Genomic DNA, 13,960 nt, shown 5'->3' on the forward strand with positions numbered 1-13,960 from the left:
ATGACAACCGAACTGACATCATATTCATTAAGTACCACTGCATATGTTCAATTGTTCGGATTACCAGAATATAGTTTATTTCCCCCCACATACTGATATTCCCAGAATCTCTATGTTAACCAAGTTTTAAAAAAATGTAACCTCAGTAGGTTAGAGAAGAGAAAAGGGGGGAAGAGGTATTTATGACAGTAATCAACCTATCCCCCAGGCCAACGTCATGACACTGGCCTGGTCTGTTTGACCTGTTTCACAAGAATTACTGGAAAATGTTGCGATGTTGCGCCTCTGGGTTTAGAAACTCTGTGGTTAAACCTTACTCTGCCTAGAACGGTTAAACCTCACACTGCATAGAATACTTGTCAGCAAATGAAGGGTGCCTAAGTGGGCCACACTTTACATTACAGAGGTCCTATACTAGAGTAACTACCAGTTGGATAACTAATAACATATTATTCTATAACAAGCTAGTTAACAACAATGAATTAGAAATGTCACTTTTAATTACGTACACATATAGATAACCTGGAATGATGGCTATGTAAACTGTTGCTCATGAGTGGTAGTTGATGAGAACATGGCAAGGAAAAGAACACAATAATGTACCACAATAGGCAATGGAATGTATTGCTTTGGCAATACATTTCTTGAATAGGTTACAGGATTACAAAAGAGCAATGCCTTCCCCAAAAATACATTTTTGGCAGTTGTCCCAGTTCACGTTCTTCTGCAAATGAAACCGTTCATAGAACCAAATGTTCCAGCACACCAATGAAAGCAACGCACACACACACATATATACAGTGCCTTGCAAAAGTATTCAGACCCCTTGGATTTCTTCAAATTTTATTGGGTTACAAAGTGGAATTCAAATGTATTTAATTACCATGTCAACAGTCTACACAAAATATTGTAATGTTAAAGTGGAAGAAAAATTATAAAATATAGTTGTTGTGTAAGTATTCAGCACCCTGAGTTCCTAATGTCTGGCATACTCAGTGTATAAACCACAGCATAATTATTAACTTGACCATGCTTACAGAGATATTTAATGTCTGATTTGTTATTGTTACCCATCTACCAATCACTTCCCTTCTTTATGAGGCTTTCAAATGCTCTCTGGTCTTTGTAGTTGAATATGTGCTTGAAATTCAATACAGTACTTGGCTGAGGGATCATATGTATGTTCGGGGGATAGAGGAAGGGTTAGTCATTCTAAAATCATGTCAAATCCTATTATTTCACAGTCCATGTAACTTATTACGTGATTTGTTAAGCCAAATGTTCTCCTTAACTAATTAGGCTAAGGTGCTGAATACTTATGCAACAACTATATTTTAGTTATACGTTTTTTATTTATCTAAAAAAAAAACATTTTTTTTCTTCCACTTTCGCATTTGAATATTTTGTGTAGATTGTTGACAAAAAAATTGCATTTATTTTAATCCCACTTTGTATTACAATAAAATGTGAAGAAATCCAAGGATTTTGAATACTTTTGCAAGGCACTGTACATACACACACATACATACACACACACCATCTGACACCGAAAAGCATGAAATTTCCCTCCTCATTCACCTAATTATATTTGTGTGAGATGCTCTGACTGCCTCTCCATACTCTATAAATATCACTGACTTATCAATTATTTAGGCTAACAGAACAACAGGCAGGCCAGACGGTTAGCCTGCCAGTTACACCAGCGCTAATCGCTAAAATGGGACACACCAATTAGCACTGGAAATACACTCACACACACATCATGGCTACTGCCTGTGTGGTAACCAGCTGCTGGGAGATTATGAGGGTATGACACACCTTTGTCAGATTTACATGTTTATTTTCCTTCTTATTCAGTTTTTTTCACTCCTTTCTCTTTTTCCACTACGCCTCTTGCTTTTACTAAACATTTATTTCTCCTCTCACACCTGTCTTTCTCCCTTCTCTCTGTTATCCTCTACCCCTTCTCTGTTTTAAAGACCCAGTGCAGTCAAAATTCTGTTTTTCTGTGTTTTATTTAAGTGATAATGCCCGAGAAGCCAGTGTTTGGAGGATGTATTGGGCGCGGGTGTTATATATCTTACAAACACTGGCTTCGAGGGCATTATCACTTTTATACAACAGGTTACCAACATGTTCAAAAAATGATTGACATATTTTTATTAAAAACGTTATTTTGGTGAATTTATTCATACTTTTTCATCCTTCCACAACATATAGTCCCGAGACAAATCTAGGGTTGCTACCTAAGCCGATTGGTCGTTCGTTCTATCGGTTCAGTTGCTGGAGACGCGACCCAGTCGTTCAGTCTTTTTGTTCTGTATCCATGGACGTTTGTTCCAAATGTTCCATTACCATACTGGCTGGCAACTTTCTTATCCCTTGTTTGCTAGCTAGCCAACTACGGCTAACTTGCAGCTAGAATAACACCAAAGTTGCCGTATTTGCAATTGTTTAAGCTGTTTTCTAGTTATATTTATTTGGATACATTCATAACAATGAGCTAATGCGGCACGATTTCGTCTGGCATAGAAAATGTGCTCACTCGTCAGGACACTTGTTCATAGGAGCTAGCCAATAATACAGCTAACACAATCACTTTAAACTGGAACTGGAAAGACCGCAAACTAGCTGCACTTCGTTTGACTTTTTTACAATTTACATTTCTTTGTATATATCCATAAAAATGATGCCAGCTGATTCATGATTTCGACTGGCTGAGAAAAGCTGCCTGTTTGTCTCATCTCGACTCCCGACAAGTTCATTACTCTGGGACAGCTTGGGATCTAATTTGAATATTGAAACAATGTTACAAATGTCGGAGAGACAGACAGTAAGGTTTATACAAATCTCCGCTGTTGAAAACTAAATGTTATCCTAAAAGAAATGTTAGATCATGTCTAGATGCTTTTTATAATGGACATCACGTTTATAAATCGCTTGGCTGGGCTGATGAGACAGTGGATTGCGCAGAGTAAATAGGCATTTTAACATCTTAGATTTAACCAATCAGGATTAGACCCACCTGTTGTATAAATAATATTTTACAACAGCTGATGAAACTTTTTATTAGTGTTATTTCCTGCTAGTTGCTGGTTGAAAATACAATCTACACAGGACCTTCTAATCAGAAGGTTTGCATGGGCGGGAGTTTTCGTCTTTCCATGGTGATATCACCATGCTGTAAATTGGTTAATAGACCAATAACAAAGAGAGTTTCAAACCTCTCTGCCAACAGCTGGTTTTCAGTTTCCCCCTCCCCATTCAGACAGTCCTTGCAAAATTCTTGAGAAATGTTTTTTGGTCATTTTTTCCCCAATTTGAATGGAAATCTATTACTGTAAGGTACTTAATTACACAGAAATAATTTTATATAGAAATGACTGCATGGAGCCTTTAACCTTTCCTCTTTTCTCCCCACAGAGACAGAAGATAAACAGAAGGACATCCTTAACAACACCATCCCTGAGGGGAAAGACACAGGTGACTTAATGTGTGTGTGTGTGTGTGTGTGTGTGTGTGTGTGTGTGTGTGTGTGTGTGTGTGTGTGTGTGTGTGTGTGTGTGTGTGTGTGTGTGTGTGTGTGTCCATGCGCATATATGTCTGTGTGTGCGTGTTCATATTTTTGTGTGTGTTGACTGTGTTAATTTTGTTTCTGGTTCTTTAGGGAAGTATGTGGGTGGCTACCGTGGCCTGTTGTCAGGGGTGACGGTGCGGCCAGGGAGTGTGGAGCCTCACAGTGTGGTGGAGTGTCTGTACGCCTGCAGGGAGGGGCTGGACTTTGGGGACTTGGAGACCTTGGGCTCAGGCATGAAGGTAACCTCACCCTGCTGAAGAGGAGTCCTATAGATCACTGTCTCACTTCGCTCAGGCTTAAGAGTGGGCTTTGACACCCAGAATTTTTATTTCTTCATCTAGGTCATGGCACCCAAATGTTTTTTTTTAACCACTGCTACAGTATATGTCTTACTCAGATTGTTGTGTACAAAAAGGGTTTGTTTCCTCCTGATGTATATGGAGTCTACTGCATAATATTTTTCTGTGCACATGTAAAACATTTATTTGTATTTTTTTACAGTCAATCAAAACTGAAGTCCCAAAATGGTGGTACTGATGAAATATATAAAGATAATACATAGCTGGAATGAACTGTGTGTGTGACTATGAGGGGTGTGCAACCTCGGAGCATGAACTCTTGACCTTTGACCTTTTAGGTGCATGTGAACCCCAGTCAGTCTGTGCTGGTTCTAGAGGGTGATGACATTGAGAGCTTCAACAGGGCCGTGCAACAGGTCACCTACAGGAACTCTCTCCGCTTCGCCACCCCTGGAGTCAGGCCACTCAAACTGACCACCTCACTCAGGTACACGCTACACACACACACACACACACACACACACACACACACACACACACACACACACACAGACACAGAGGACTAAGTGATCTCGCTCTCCGAGGCCGACGTGAGTAAGGTCTTTAATCAGGTCAACACTCGTAAGGCCGCGGGGCCGGCCAGTTCCATGACGTGTTCTCAAAGCATGTGAAGAACGAATGTCAGGCATATTCACGGTCATTTTCAACCTCTCCTTGTCCCAGTCTGTAATCCTCACATTTTAAGCTGTTCACCATCATTCCTGTTCCCAAGAACTCTAAGGTTCCATGTCACAATGTCTACCACCCTGTAGCACTCACATCTGCAATCGTGAAGGGTTGTGAAAGGCTGGTTATGGCACACATGAACTCCATCATCCCAGACACTCCAATTTGCATTCCACCCCAACAGATCCATAGACGATGCAATCTCAATTGCACTCCATACTGCCCTCACCCACCTAAGAGGAATAGTTATGTGAGAATGCTGCTCATTGACTACAGTTCAGCGTTCAACACCATTTTCCCCTCCAAGCTCGAAACCAAGCTTTGGACCCTGGGACTGAACACCTCTCTCTGCAACTGGATCCTGGATTTCCTGACGGGCCAACCCCAGGTGGTGAGGGTAGGCAACATCAAATCCGCCACACAGACCCTCAACACGGGGGCCCCTCAGGGGTGCGTGCTTAGTCCCCTCCTGTAATCCCTTTTCAACCATGACTGCGTGGCCACGCACAACTCAAACACCATTATCAAGTTTGCTAACAACAACGGTGGTAGGCCTGATCACCGGAGACGATGAGAAAGCCTATAGGGAGGAGGTCAGAGACCTGGCAGTGTGGTGCCGGGACAACAACCTCTCCCTCAATGTCAGTAAGACCAAGAAGCTGATTGTGGACCCATCCACATCGACAGGGCTGCAGTGGAGCGGGTCGAGAGCTTCAAATTCCTCTGTGTCCAAATCAATAAGGACTTAAAATGGTCAGCACACATTTGTGTAGAAGGTGCGACAGCGCCTCTTCCACCTCAGGAGGTTGAAAAGGTTTGGTATGGGCCCTCAAATCCCAGTATATCACTGGGGCTGAGCACCTTGCCATCCAGGATCTCTATATCAGGCAGTGTGTAAGGAAGGCCGAGAAAATTGTTAGACTCATGCCACCCAAGCCATAGACTGTTCTCTCTGCTCTCACACTGCAACGGACCCGGTGCATCAAGTCTGACACTAACAGGTTCCTGAACAGCTTCTATCGCCAAGTCATTAGCTAACAAAACGGCGACACAGACTATCTGAGTTGAGCCTTTTTTTGCTCGGTCTCTCTGCACACTCACAAGACTCTACACACTCACGCACACTGACGCACACAGACACTAACTTCATTTGCTCACACACATGACATGCACACACATGTATACTGACTACACGCACACACACTCACATACAATCAACATATACTCTGCCACTGCTCTGTTTATCATATATCCTGATGCCTAGTCACCTTACCCCTATACATGTCTACCTCTATCACTAAAGTATCCCTGCACATTGTAAATATGGTACTGGAGCTGACCATGTGTATATAGTTTACTTACTTTCTCGTGTTCCTCTTATTTTTATTTCTCATGTTTTTTTATTGTGCTCTACCTTGTGTAATGTTCAGTACTACATTGATATTGATTAGTGCATTGTTGGGTTGAGAGCTTGCAAGAAAGGCTGTACTTTGTGCAGACGACTTTAAAACTTCAAACTGAAACACAAACAGGCACACACACTGACAATGCAGCATTTTTCCAGGACTGCTTGGTGGAAGGGAGCTCTTCGTTGGACATTGGACATTGACATTGATCTCAATAAACGTGGACACGGCTAGAGTAGTCGATAAGCAATTCTATGGAATGAAAGAGCGTGATGTTAAAGGAACGACGTCGTCCCAAACCCCAGGTTCTAATGGCAGTTATCTTATCTTTGACTTGTGTTCTGGTTCGCAATTACTTGTATCATATCTCTAAAGCCATTCTTTCACCACAACCTGTCCTCTCTGTGACAGAGTATTTCAGCCACGTTGATGTAATGTGGGTGCCAGTTTGTTTCTGTCTCGTTTTGGACATTTTTCAATGTCTATCCATTGTTTAACTACATAACATCATTGAAGGTTGCCAGGTACCCAAGCTAATGATGAATTAAATCATTTGTTCATTCATTTTTTCAAAGGTTCTTATACAACTTGGGGGTAGAACATGTAGACACCTTTTTGATTGACCCTTTACCCCTCATAGTCTCCATGCACACTCGCAGGGCCCTACACACACACACACACACACACACACACACATACATACATACACACACACACACACACACAGTGTCGCTCCAACACACACAAACAATCACTTCATCCTATGCTCACTGACACATAATATGCACGTACATTTATGCTGACTCTACACACCCACTCACATACAAGCTGCTGCTACTCTGTTTATCTTATATCCTGTTGCCTAGTCCCCTTACCCCTATACATATCTACGTCCATCACTCCAGTGTCCCTGCATGTGTAAATATGGTATTGGATATGACTTTTAAAAATTTCCTGTATATAGTATACTTACTTATAGTACTTACTTTATTGTGTATTTCATATTTCTTATTCTTATTTCTTGCGTGTGTTTTTGTTCTCGTAATACATAGTTATTGATTATTGCATTGTTGGGTTTTGAGTTAGCAAGAAAGGCATTTCACTGTACTTGTGCATGTGAAACTTGAAACTTTTACTCTGCAAGTGTATCAGAGCACAAGGATACGCTGTTATGTTGAAGGATATCATCCCAGTGCAAGGAGTGGAGCTTTATTTGCAGATGATATGAATCACGGTCTTTTTGCCCAACTAGGTAATCTAGCCTTGGGTAAGAGGAAGCACGGTTGAAGCATATAATCTTGAAACAGCACATTTTTTTAATGCCACGGTGTATCGCACGTTGTATTAAGTTCATGGATAACCAGACATTTTTTTTCCTTCTATTTTTGGATTCATGTGCCACATTGGCCTACACGGGTCCTTTTTTAAATCCACTTTGTTGATTTTAAATATTTATGCACTTTGTGAAGTGCATGTAGGTCCTATCTATCAATGTTATTTTGTATCTGACCCATCACAGGAAGTGATGCAACAACAGGATGTCCTCATTATCTAACCCTGTATGGTAGAGCTATATAAAGAGCTGCGCTTAAAGTTGTGTTTTTTTAAAGATTAGTCAGATTTAAGGTACAACAGTGATGTGGTGTTTTTATGCTTGTTTTGAGATCTGTTTTCATGAGTTTGTGGATTTTCTTTTGCTTGTGGTTTTTAAGATTAGTCTGATTCCAGGTCAGGAGGTTATTGGCTTTTTCTAGTGTGTTCTTCAGTCTGATTATCAGTTAGTAGTAGGAGGGGATGTTTATTTAATAGTGGTTAAAGATAAGACTGATTTGAGGTCAGCAGTTCCTCCAGATGGCTGACAGCAGGCCCTTGTGGAGAGTCCGATATAGCAGCTGCTCACTGAAAGAGTGCGAGAGAGAGATAGTATTACTGCAGTTCCAACACTCACACACTAAACAACTCAAAGCACCACTTGAATCATAAATCAAGTACTGAATCGCCAAATAATAATACTTTTTCTTCTGAAAAGTGGCACAATTAGTATCCGCTACTAATTAGTATCAGACAATGCATGCAATATCATATAGTCCAGGGTTTTTCAATCCTGGTTCTGGAAATCCACAGGGTGTGCAGGCTTTTGTCCTAGACTAACATTAACACACCTGATTTGGCTAATCGTCAAGTCCTAAAACTCTTTACTTCTAGAGAAATAACTGGTACCCTATCCCCCCCTGCTCCTTCTCTCTCTCTCTTTCCTCTCCTCCCCCTAGGTGTTTCAATGAGGAGAGTTGTCTTACGCTCAGGCAGTTGGAGGGCTACCTGGTGGTCCTTCAGCCCGATGCCCCTCAGATCTCCCTGTCTGGGGTCGGCCCCCACCTGGCCCGCCCCGCGCCTGAATTTGAGGGCCCCCGTGGTGTACCCCTCTTCCCAGAGCTGAGGATCGTGTGCTCCCTGTCTCATGCTGTTAACACAGCCGCTCAGGGCATGGAGGGAGGAGGTGAGCCAGCAAACAGCCCTTCCATGAATACTACAATGCGGGGGTAGAGACTAGTGCATTCCAATCACATCAATCTAATAAATTTGAGAGCATTTTGCCATAATTTCTACTGTACATGGATTGATGCTTATAAAAATAATTATGGGAGTACGACTAATTTACATATGGACCATTGTCTAGTCGGAACACATTATATCATCAATCAAACTGCGCATATTTTACTTAGATTCTACACCTGATCTCAGCCTGTTTTCAAAAGTCATACAGGGCTGAAGCCTGGATCTCAAACTTACAAAACACTTATTTTTCTTACACTTGCCTCTATTTCCACTTACAAGCAGTGCCACTTAATTATATGTCTGCTGACAAATAATGTGAGGTAATATCTGTCTTTCTTCCAAATCTGATTTGAATTGGGGTGCATGTTTCCTACCTCTGTGAAAGTATGTTCCCAGTCATATAGTTGGGTTGGTTGTTTAGCAACAAAACCGATGCATGCGCAACTATGGGGAAAAACAGACTGGGTTGACTAAGAGCGGGGCGCCGGGTAGCCTAGTGATTAGTGTTGGGCCAGTAACTGAAAGGTTGCTAGATCGAATCCCCGAGCTGCCAAGGTAAAAATCTGTTGTTCTGCCCCTGAACAAGGCTGTTAACCCACTGTTCCTAGGCTGTCATTGTATATAACAATTTGCTCTTAACTGACTTGCCTCGTAAATTATTATTTTTTTAAATAGTTGACAACATGTAAACTATATTCCGTCTCCAATGTTTATTGAATACATAAATACATTTGCCCAATGTGCACTTGTTGTCTCTCAAATACATCGTTACAGTTGTTGGTTAGCTCGCGAGCTAATTTTAGCCATTAACATGAAATCAGTCAAAACACCTCAGAATTAGCTGAAACGGGTCACTTACAATTCCCCACAAGGCAGTTTCTTGTCATTGTTATCTGGCCAGCTATCTGGCCATCCAGAATCACAACAACTCACGGACTTCAGCTCCATTTGAAGTACACACATCCTCAGCTAATCCATCTATACATATATTCATCACTGACCCAGCCCCCCTCCACCCATCAACTTCCCCCAATGATTGTGTGCTTGAATACTAACTAGGACCACACAGACCCTGTACTATTATTAGAAGTGCTTTGTGCATGTGAGAATCATATGTATGTGTGCAATGGCTGTATATTGGAGAGGAAGCACACATCTGTGTGTGTCATCCATTATGAGGATGATGATGGTTATGTATAAAAGCCTCTTCCTGCATGGGGTCTGTTCAGGTCAGGACATGGTTGATAAAGCTGTGTAGCAACAGAGAACATAGTCTCTGCCAATGCTTTATCTGTGGCTCACTACCTAATCTATTATGTACTTTATTCTGTCTCTCCAAAATGGGATAGTCCTGTTTTATCCACTTAATCCACCCGGCCTTAACCCCTCCCCCGTTCCCCGTGTTCTCTCGTCTTTATCTGTAGTTTTATAAGATTGGGTAATCAGTCATTAATGTGCCGTTTTTTTGTGGGTTTTTTTCTCCTTTTAACTGTCTGCTTTCTCTCTCTCTCCCTTCCTTTTTTTCTGCTTTGCATACTGCCTTTCCCCTATTTCCACATTTTCCCCTCCCTCTCTTGCCTCATTCTCTCCTCCATTCATCTCGCTCCCCCCATGACCCCCAGCTCTGATGTCAGACGCCGTGGCCCACACTCTGGACGGCTGTGAGGTCCAGCCCCTGGGGGAGGAGCTAAACCCAGAGAGGGAGGAGCTCCTGGTGGACATGGATGCCCTGAGAGAGAGGGGTCTGGAGATAATCAACACCACTGCTTACATCGCCATCACAGGTACCGCTCATTTCCCCTATTCGGTTTTATTTTAAAGACCCACTTCAGCTATGTTTAAACTGTTTTCATTGAAAACCGATATTCCAAGTAAAAATACTTAAGGGTAAAAAAAAAAAAATGTTTTGAGCAACAACAACAAAAATGTAGGCACAGTTGCAAAATTCAAGGAGTTGGTCTATTGGGTGCGCTCTGATGTCATCAGCCTCCTCACTTGCTTGCGTGAACTACATAGGAGCAATAGAGGACAAAAAATGAGGGGCTCATCCCCCTACTTGTGCCATGTAATGAGGAACCCTGCACCAGCTACTGAAATGCACCTTTTGATAAATTCCATGCTAGTGAGGCTGGAGTGGGTCTTTATTTCCAAAGTAAAACAAAGAAAAGTTTAGGAAAACTGCACCAGGGGGATAGTCTGTGTGCTGAAGCACTTCATTTACTGCCCACAGTGATATTCAGCATGGCGCAATTAGTTGGGATTTTGAAATTACACATAAGGCTATGTTGCATATTGCGTCTCACCTCTGTATCACGTTCACAAACTGTAGCATTATCTTTTCATCTTACTGTTTCCTCAGTGTTGAACTGCCCCTAAACTTCCTACTCTCTACCTCTCATCATCTCTCTCTCTGTTAGGAGCTGAGTCCATCTCCGTGTATGAGGATGTCCTTCGGTCCGTCCGTTACCGGCTGGCTAAAGGCTCGGCCCGCTTTGAGAGGCGGTTCCGTCTGTCCTGCTCCGAGATGAATGGCAGATACACCAGCAACGAGCTCACACTGGAGGTAACTAGTCTAACTGACCATAGAGGCTGTAATTAACCCAAAATGGGTTAGCAAATAAGCTTCAAAGGGGGTGTACAATACTAGGGCACTAGCTAAGTGGTTTTAACCTAGCATTTGGGTAGAGCGATAGCACAGCATTAGTTCAGTTAGGAAGAGGTTCTGTGACGAGGCTTATTTTTCTTCTTTTTTTCTCTCTTTCACTCACTCTCTCTGTCTGTCCTTCCATATATTCATTCATCCTTGCTCTCAGGTGAACTTCCTGCACTCCCTGGACAGTCTGTACCACCCGTCTCACCTCCTGGCCTCCCAGCAGCAGTTTCTTCACCCATCTCACCACTCTGGGGAGCTGAGTGGACACACCCTGCCTAACCCCCACCGCAACTCGGGTTTATACACACTTCATTTACCTCAGTATTAATGTTGACCTTTTTTGCTTGATTTACCTTTTACAGGAGAACTGTGCTCTATATTCCTGAGTACATCAGTTTTGATCCATGTTAAATCCAGACACATAAAAACAGATGGATGAAGGTATACCATCCCCTTTTATTTCTATTGGGAAATCCCCTATCCATTCTCAAAATAGAGATTCAAAATACCAAAATTCACAGGTTCATTTTCACCACAAGATGTCAGTGTCACTGACATTAATGACAGATGGTGGCTGAAAGAACGAAAGATAAAACTCTTAATTTCCTCTGACAGTGGTGCCAGGAGCGGCCACAGTCATCATCATGGTGTGCGTGGGCTTCCTGGTTGTCATGGTGATCCTGGGAGTGTTTCGAATCCGCTCCATCCACCGCCGTGGCGAGGGCACCGGGGGAGGGTCTAAGGAGGATAGCGGCCAATGGGATGACTCTGCCCTCACCATCATCGTCAACCCCATGGAGGTAAAGACCTAACTGTGTTTTTGTGGAATAGAATAGATTTGTATTTATTTATTTCAGTGTGGAAGTTTTGAGTTTGGTTTAAGAGGAGAGACGATTTATTTGAATGATTATTTTATCATTTATTTATCTCTCAGTCCTATGAGTCTCGTATGGGCATCTCAGCTGACACCGAAGGTGAGGGGGAGGAGGACGAGGAAGTGGTGGAGTCACCCGATGACGCCAACGACGACCAGCGAATCATCATCAAGAAAGAGGGCAGAGACGGCAACCCCCGTCGCTACTAAGCCAATCGTCTCTCTCTCTCTCTGGAAGCACTCATTTCCATGGAAACCACAAAACGGCTCGCCACTCACCTCAAAGTGTTTAAATATCGAAAACTGCTGACACCTCTAGTCTATGGAATGTAAAAGTACAATAACGCACACTGTATTTCCGCAACACCACAGCACCATTAGTGGTCTATAGCCAATAACAGGGCATTGAATCTTTCACCACGTAAATGTTCTACGGCACAATATATACAGTATACTCTAACCGCCTGACCAAAACAACCAACAAAAATTGTATGTGGTGCACTAATTCCTAACTCACAGGGAATTGACATTGTCCTGGAAGTCTGTGTGAGACAGGCTGGACCGAGGCTACATAACTTAGATGTGAAGTTAGGATTGTATATGTTTTACTATTTCTATATCACACTTCAGACACCTTTGCCCACCACACAAAATGAATATTGAAGCAATCGATTCACACAAAGCCTTGTGTGGGCTCTTCACATATAGACACAAACCCTGATCCTGACGCTATCCCACACACCTCTAGATTTAATCTAGTTGTCTTTTTGCTGCACAATCTCTCTCTCTTGCTCTTTCTCTCTCTATACATTCCTCAACTTCCAAAAACATGCCCCCCAGATCTGACTCCAGCTCAGTTCCACATTCATAGTAACCTTAATATAGAAATACATACAATTATAGGGTTCTAGCTGATTTTTACACACTATGTACGATGTGCTTCACAATACTGTATGTGATGTGCTAAATTAGATCAAATAAATTGTCGACGCAAAAGTGTACATTTTCAGAACTTTCCTTTTGTCGGGGTAGACTTTTAAATGTGAAATCGTATTGCTTGGTAGAACCCTTTCATTGTAAAGTTTTGCAAGACAACCAAACAGGCTGATGATAAGGGCATAGAGTAACCCCTGACCCTCACCACAACCCCAGTGACTCGACTGAGCGCCCCCCCCACACACACACACACACACACCATTGCACACTCACCACCCATCGCTCTCGTAACAATCTCACGACAAAGACACACCCGCGCCACAACACCTGCTGTATCCAGAATGTCAGCTCAGCTTGGGCAGTTTTGATTGTATTACATTTTCTGTACATACAATTATTGTTATTATTATTATTATTGCAGTCAACGCTTGCTCTCTGTCTGTACTCTTAAAGAGGGAGCTGCATATACATATTATTTATTACCAATTACACTGTTTTATCATTTGACCAGCTGTTGTATATTTTTAAGGTTACACCATCAGAATACGGAGTACTAATAATAATAATAATAATAGTAGTAGTAGTAATAAGGATGATGATTCCTGACTTGATGAGTGTATTCATTCGTGTGTTGAATTGTTGTAATCGTGTTCATATCTGAATCACAGTAAATGGAGGGAACTTTGGTAAATACCTACTCTGTCACCTCTCTCTCACTCCTTCCTTCTTTCACCCCTTAGAATATTCTCAAATTGTTCTCTCTTCCCCAGCTCCACTTTCCCTCTTGTCCTTTTGTTTTCGTGCCAGTCCCCACCATCTCTTTGGTCCACCTCCCTCCATCCCTCCCTCACTTCCCCCCTCTGTGTTTATTGCTGTCTGTCTGTGTGTCAATGTGCAGTGATAAACCTGTCAGTAAATAAAGCCTGTTGTTTT

General features: G+C 42.2%; 1 protein-coding gene across 5 annotated transcripts in view; it reads left to right on the forward strand.

Moving 5' to 3' along the window:
- LOC112246560 (calsyntenin-3-like) overlaps positions 1–13,270 on the forward strand; it is a 36,357-nt gene extending 23,087 nt beyond the window's left edge. For all 5 annotated transcript variants that reach the window (XM_042312959.1, XM_042312936.1, XM_042312947.1 and 2 more), the window contains 9 exons: positions 3,424–3,483; positions 3,668–3,816; positions 4,215–4,363; positions 8,279–8,505; positions 10,187–10,348; positions 10,982–11,127; positions 11,378–11,513; positions 11,833–12,017; positions 12,152–13,270. In XM_042312959.1, the coding sequence (XP_042168893.1) occupies positions 3,424–3,483; positions 3,668–3,816; positions 4,215–4,363; positions 8,279–8,505; positions 10,187–10,348; positions 10,982–11,127; positions 11,378–11,513; positions 11,833–12,017; positions 12,152–12,301 (1,364 nt within the window). In that variant the 3' untranslated portion in view covers positions 12,302–13,270. The remainder of the gene's footprint in view (positions 1–3,423; positions 3,484–3,667; positions 3,817–4,214; positions 4,364–8,278; positions 8,506–10,186; positions 10,349–10,981; positions 11,128–11,377; positions 11,514–11,832; positions 12,018–12,151) is intronic.
- Positions 13,271–13,960: the final 690 nt, after the last annotated feature.

This window comes from Oncorhynchus tshawytscha, linkage group LG03 (genome assembly GCF_018296145.1).
Source record: "Oncorhynchus tshawytscha isolate Ot180627B linkage group LG03, Otsh_v2.0, whole genome shotgun sequence".
NCBI lineage: Eukaryota > Metazoa > Chordata > Actinopteri > Salmoniformes > Salmonidae > Oncorhynchus > Oncorhynchus tshawytscha.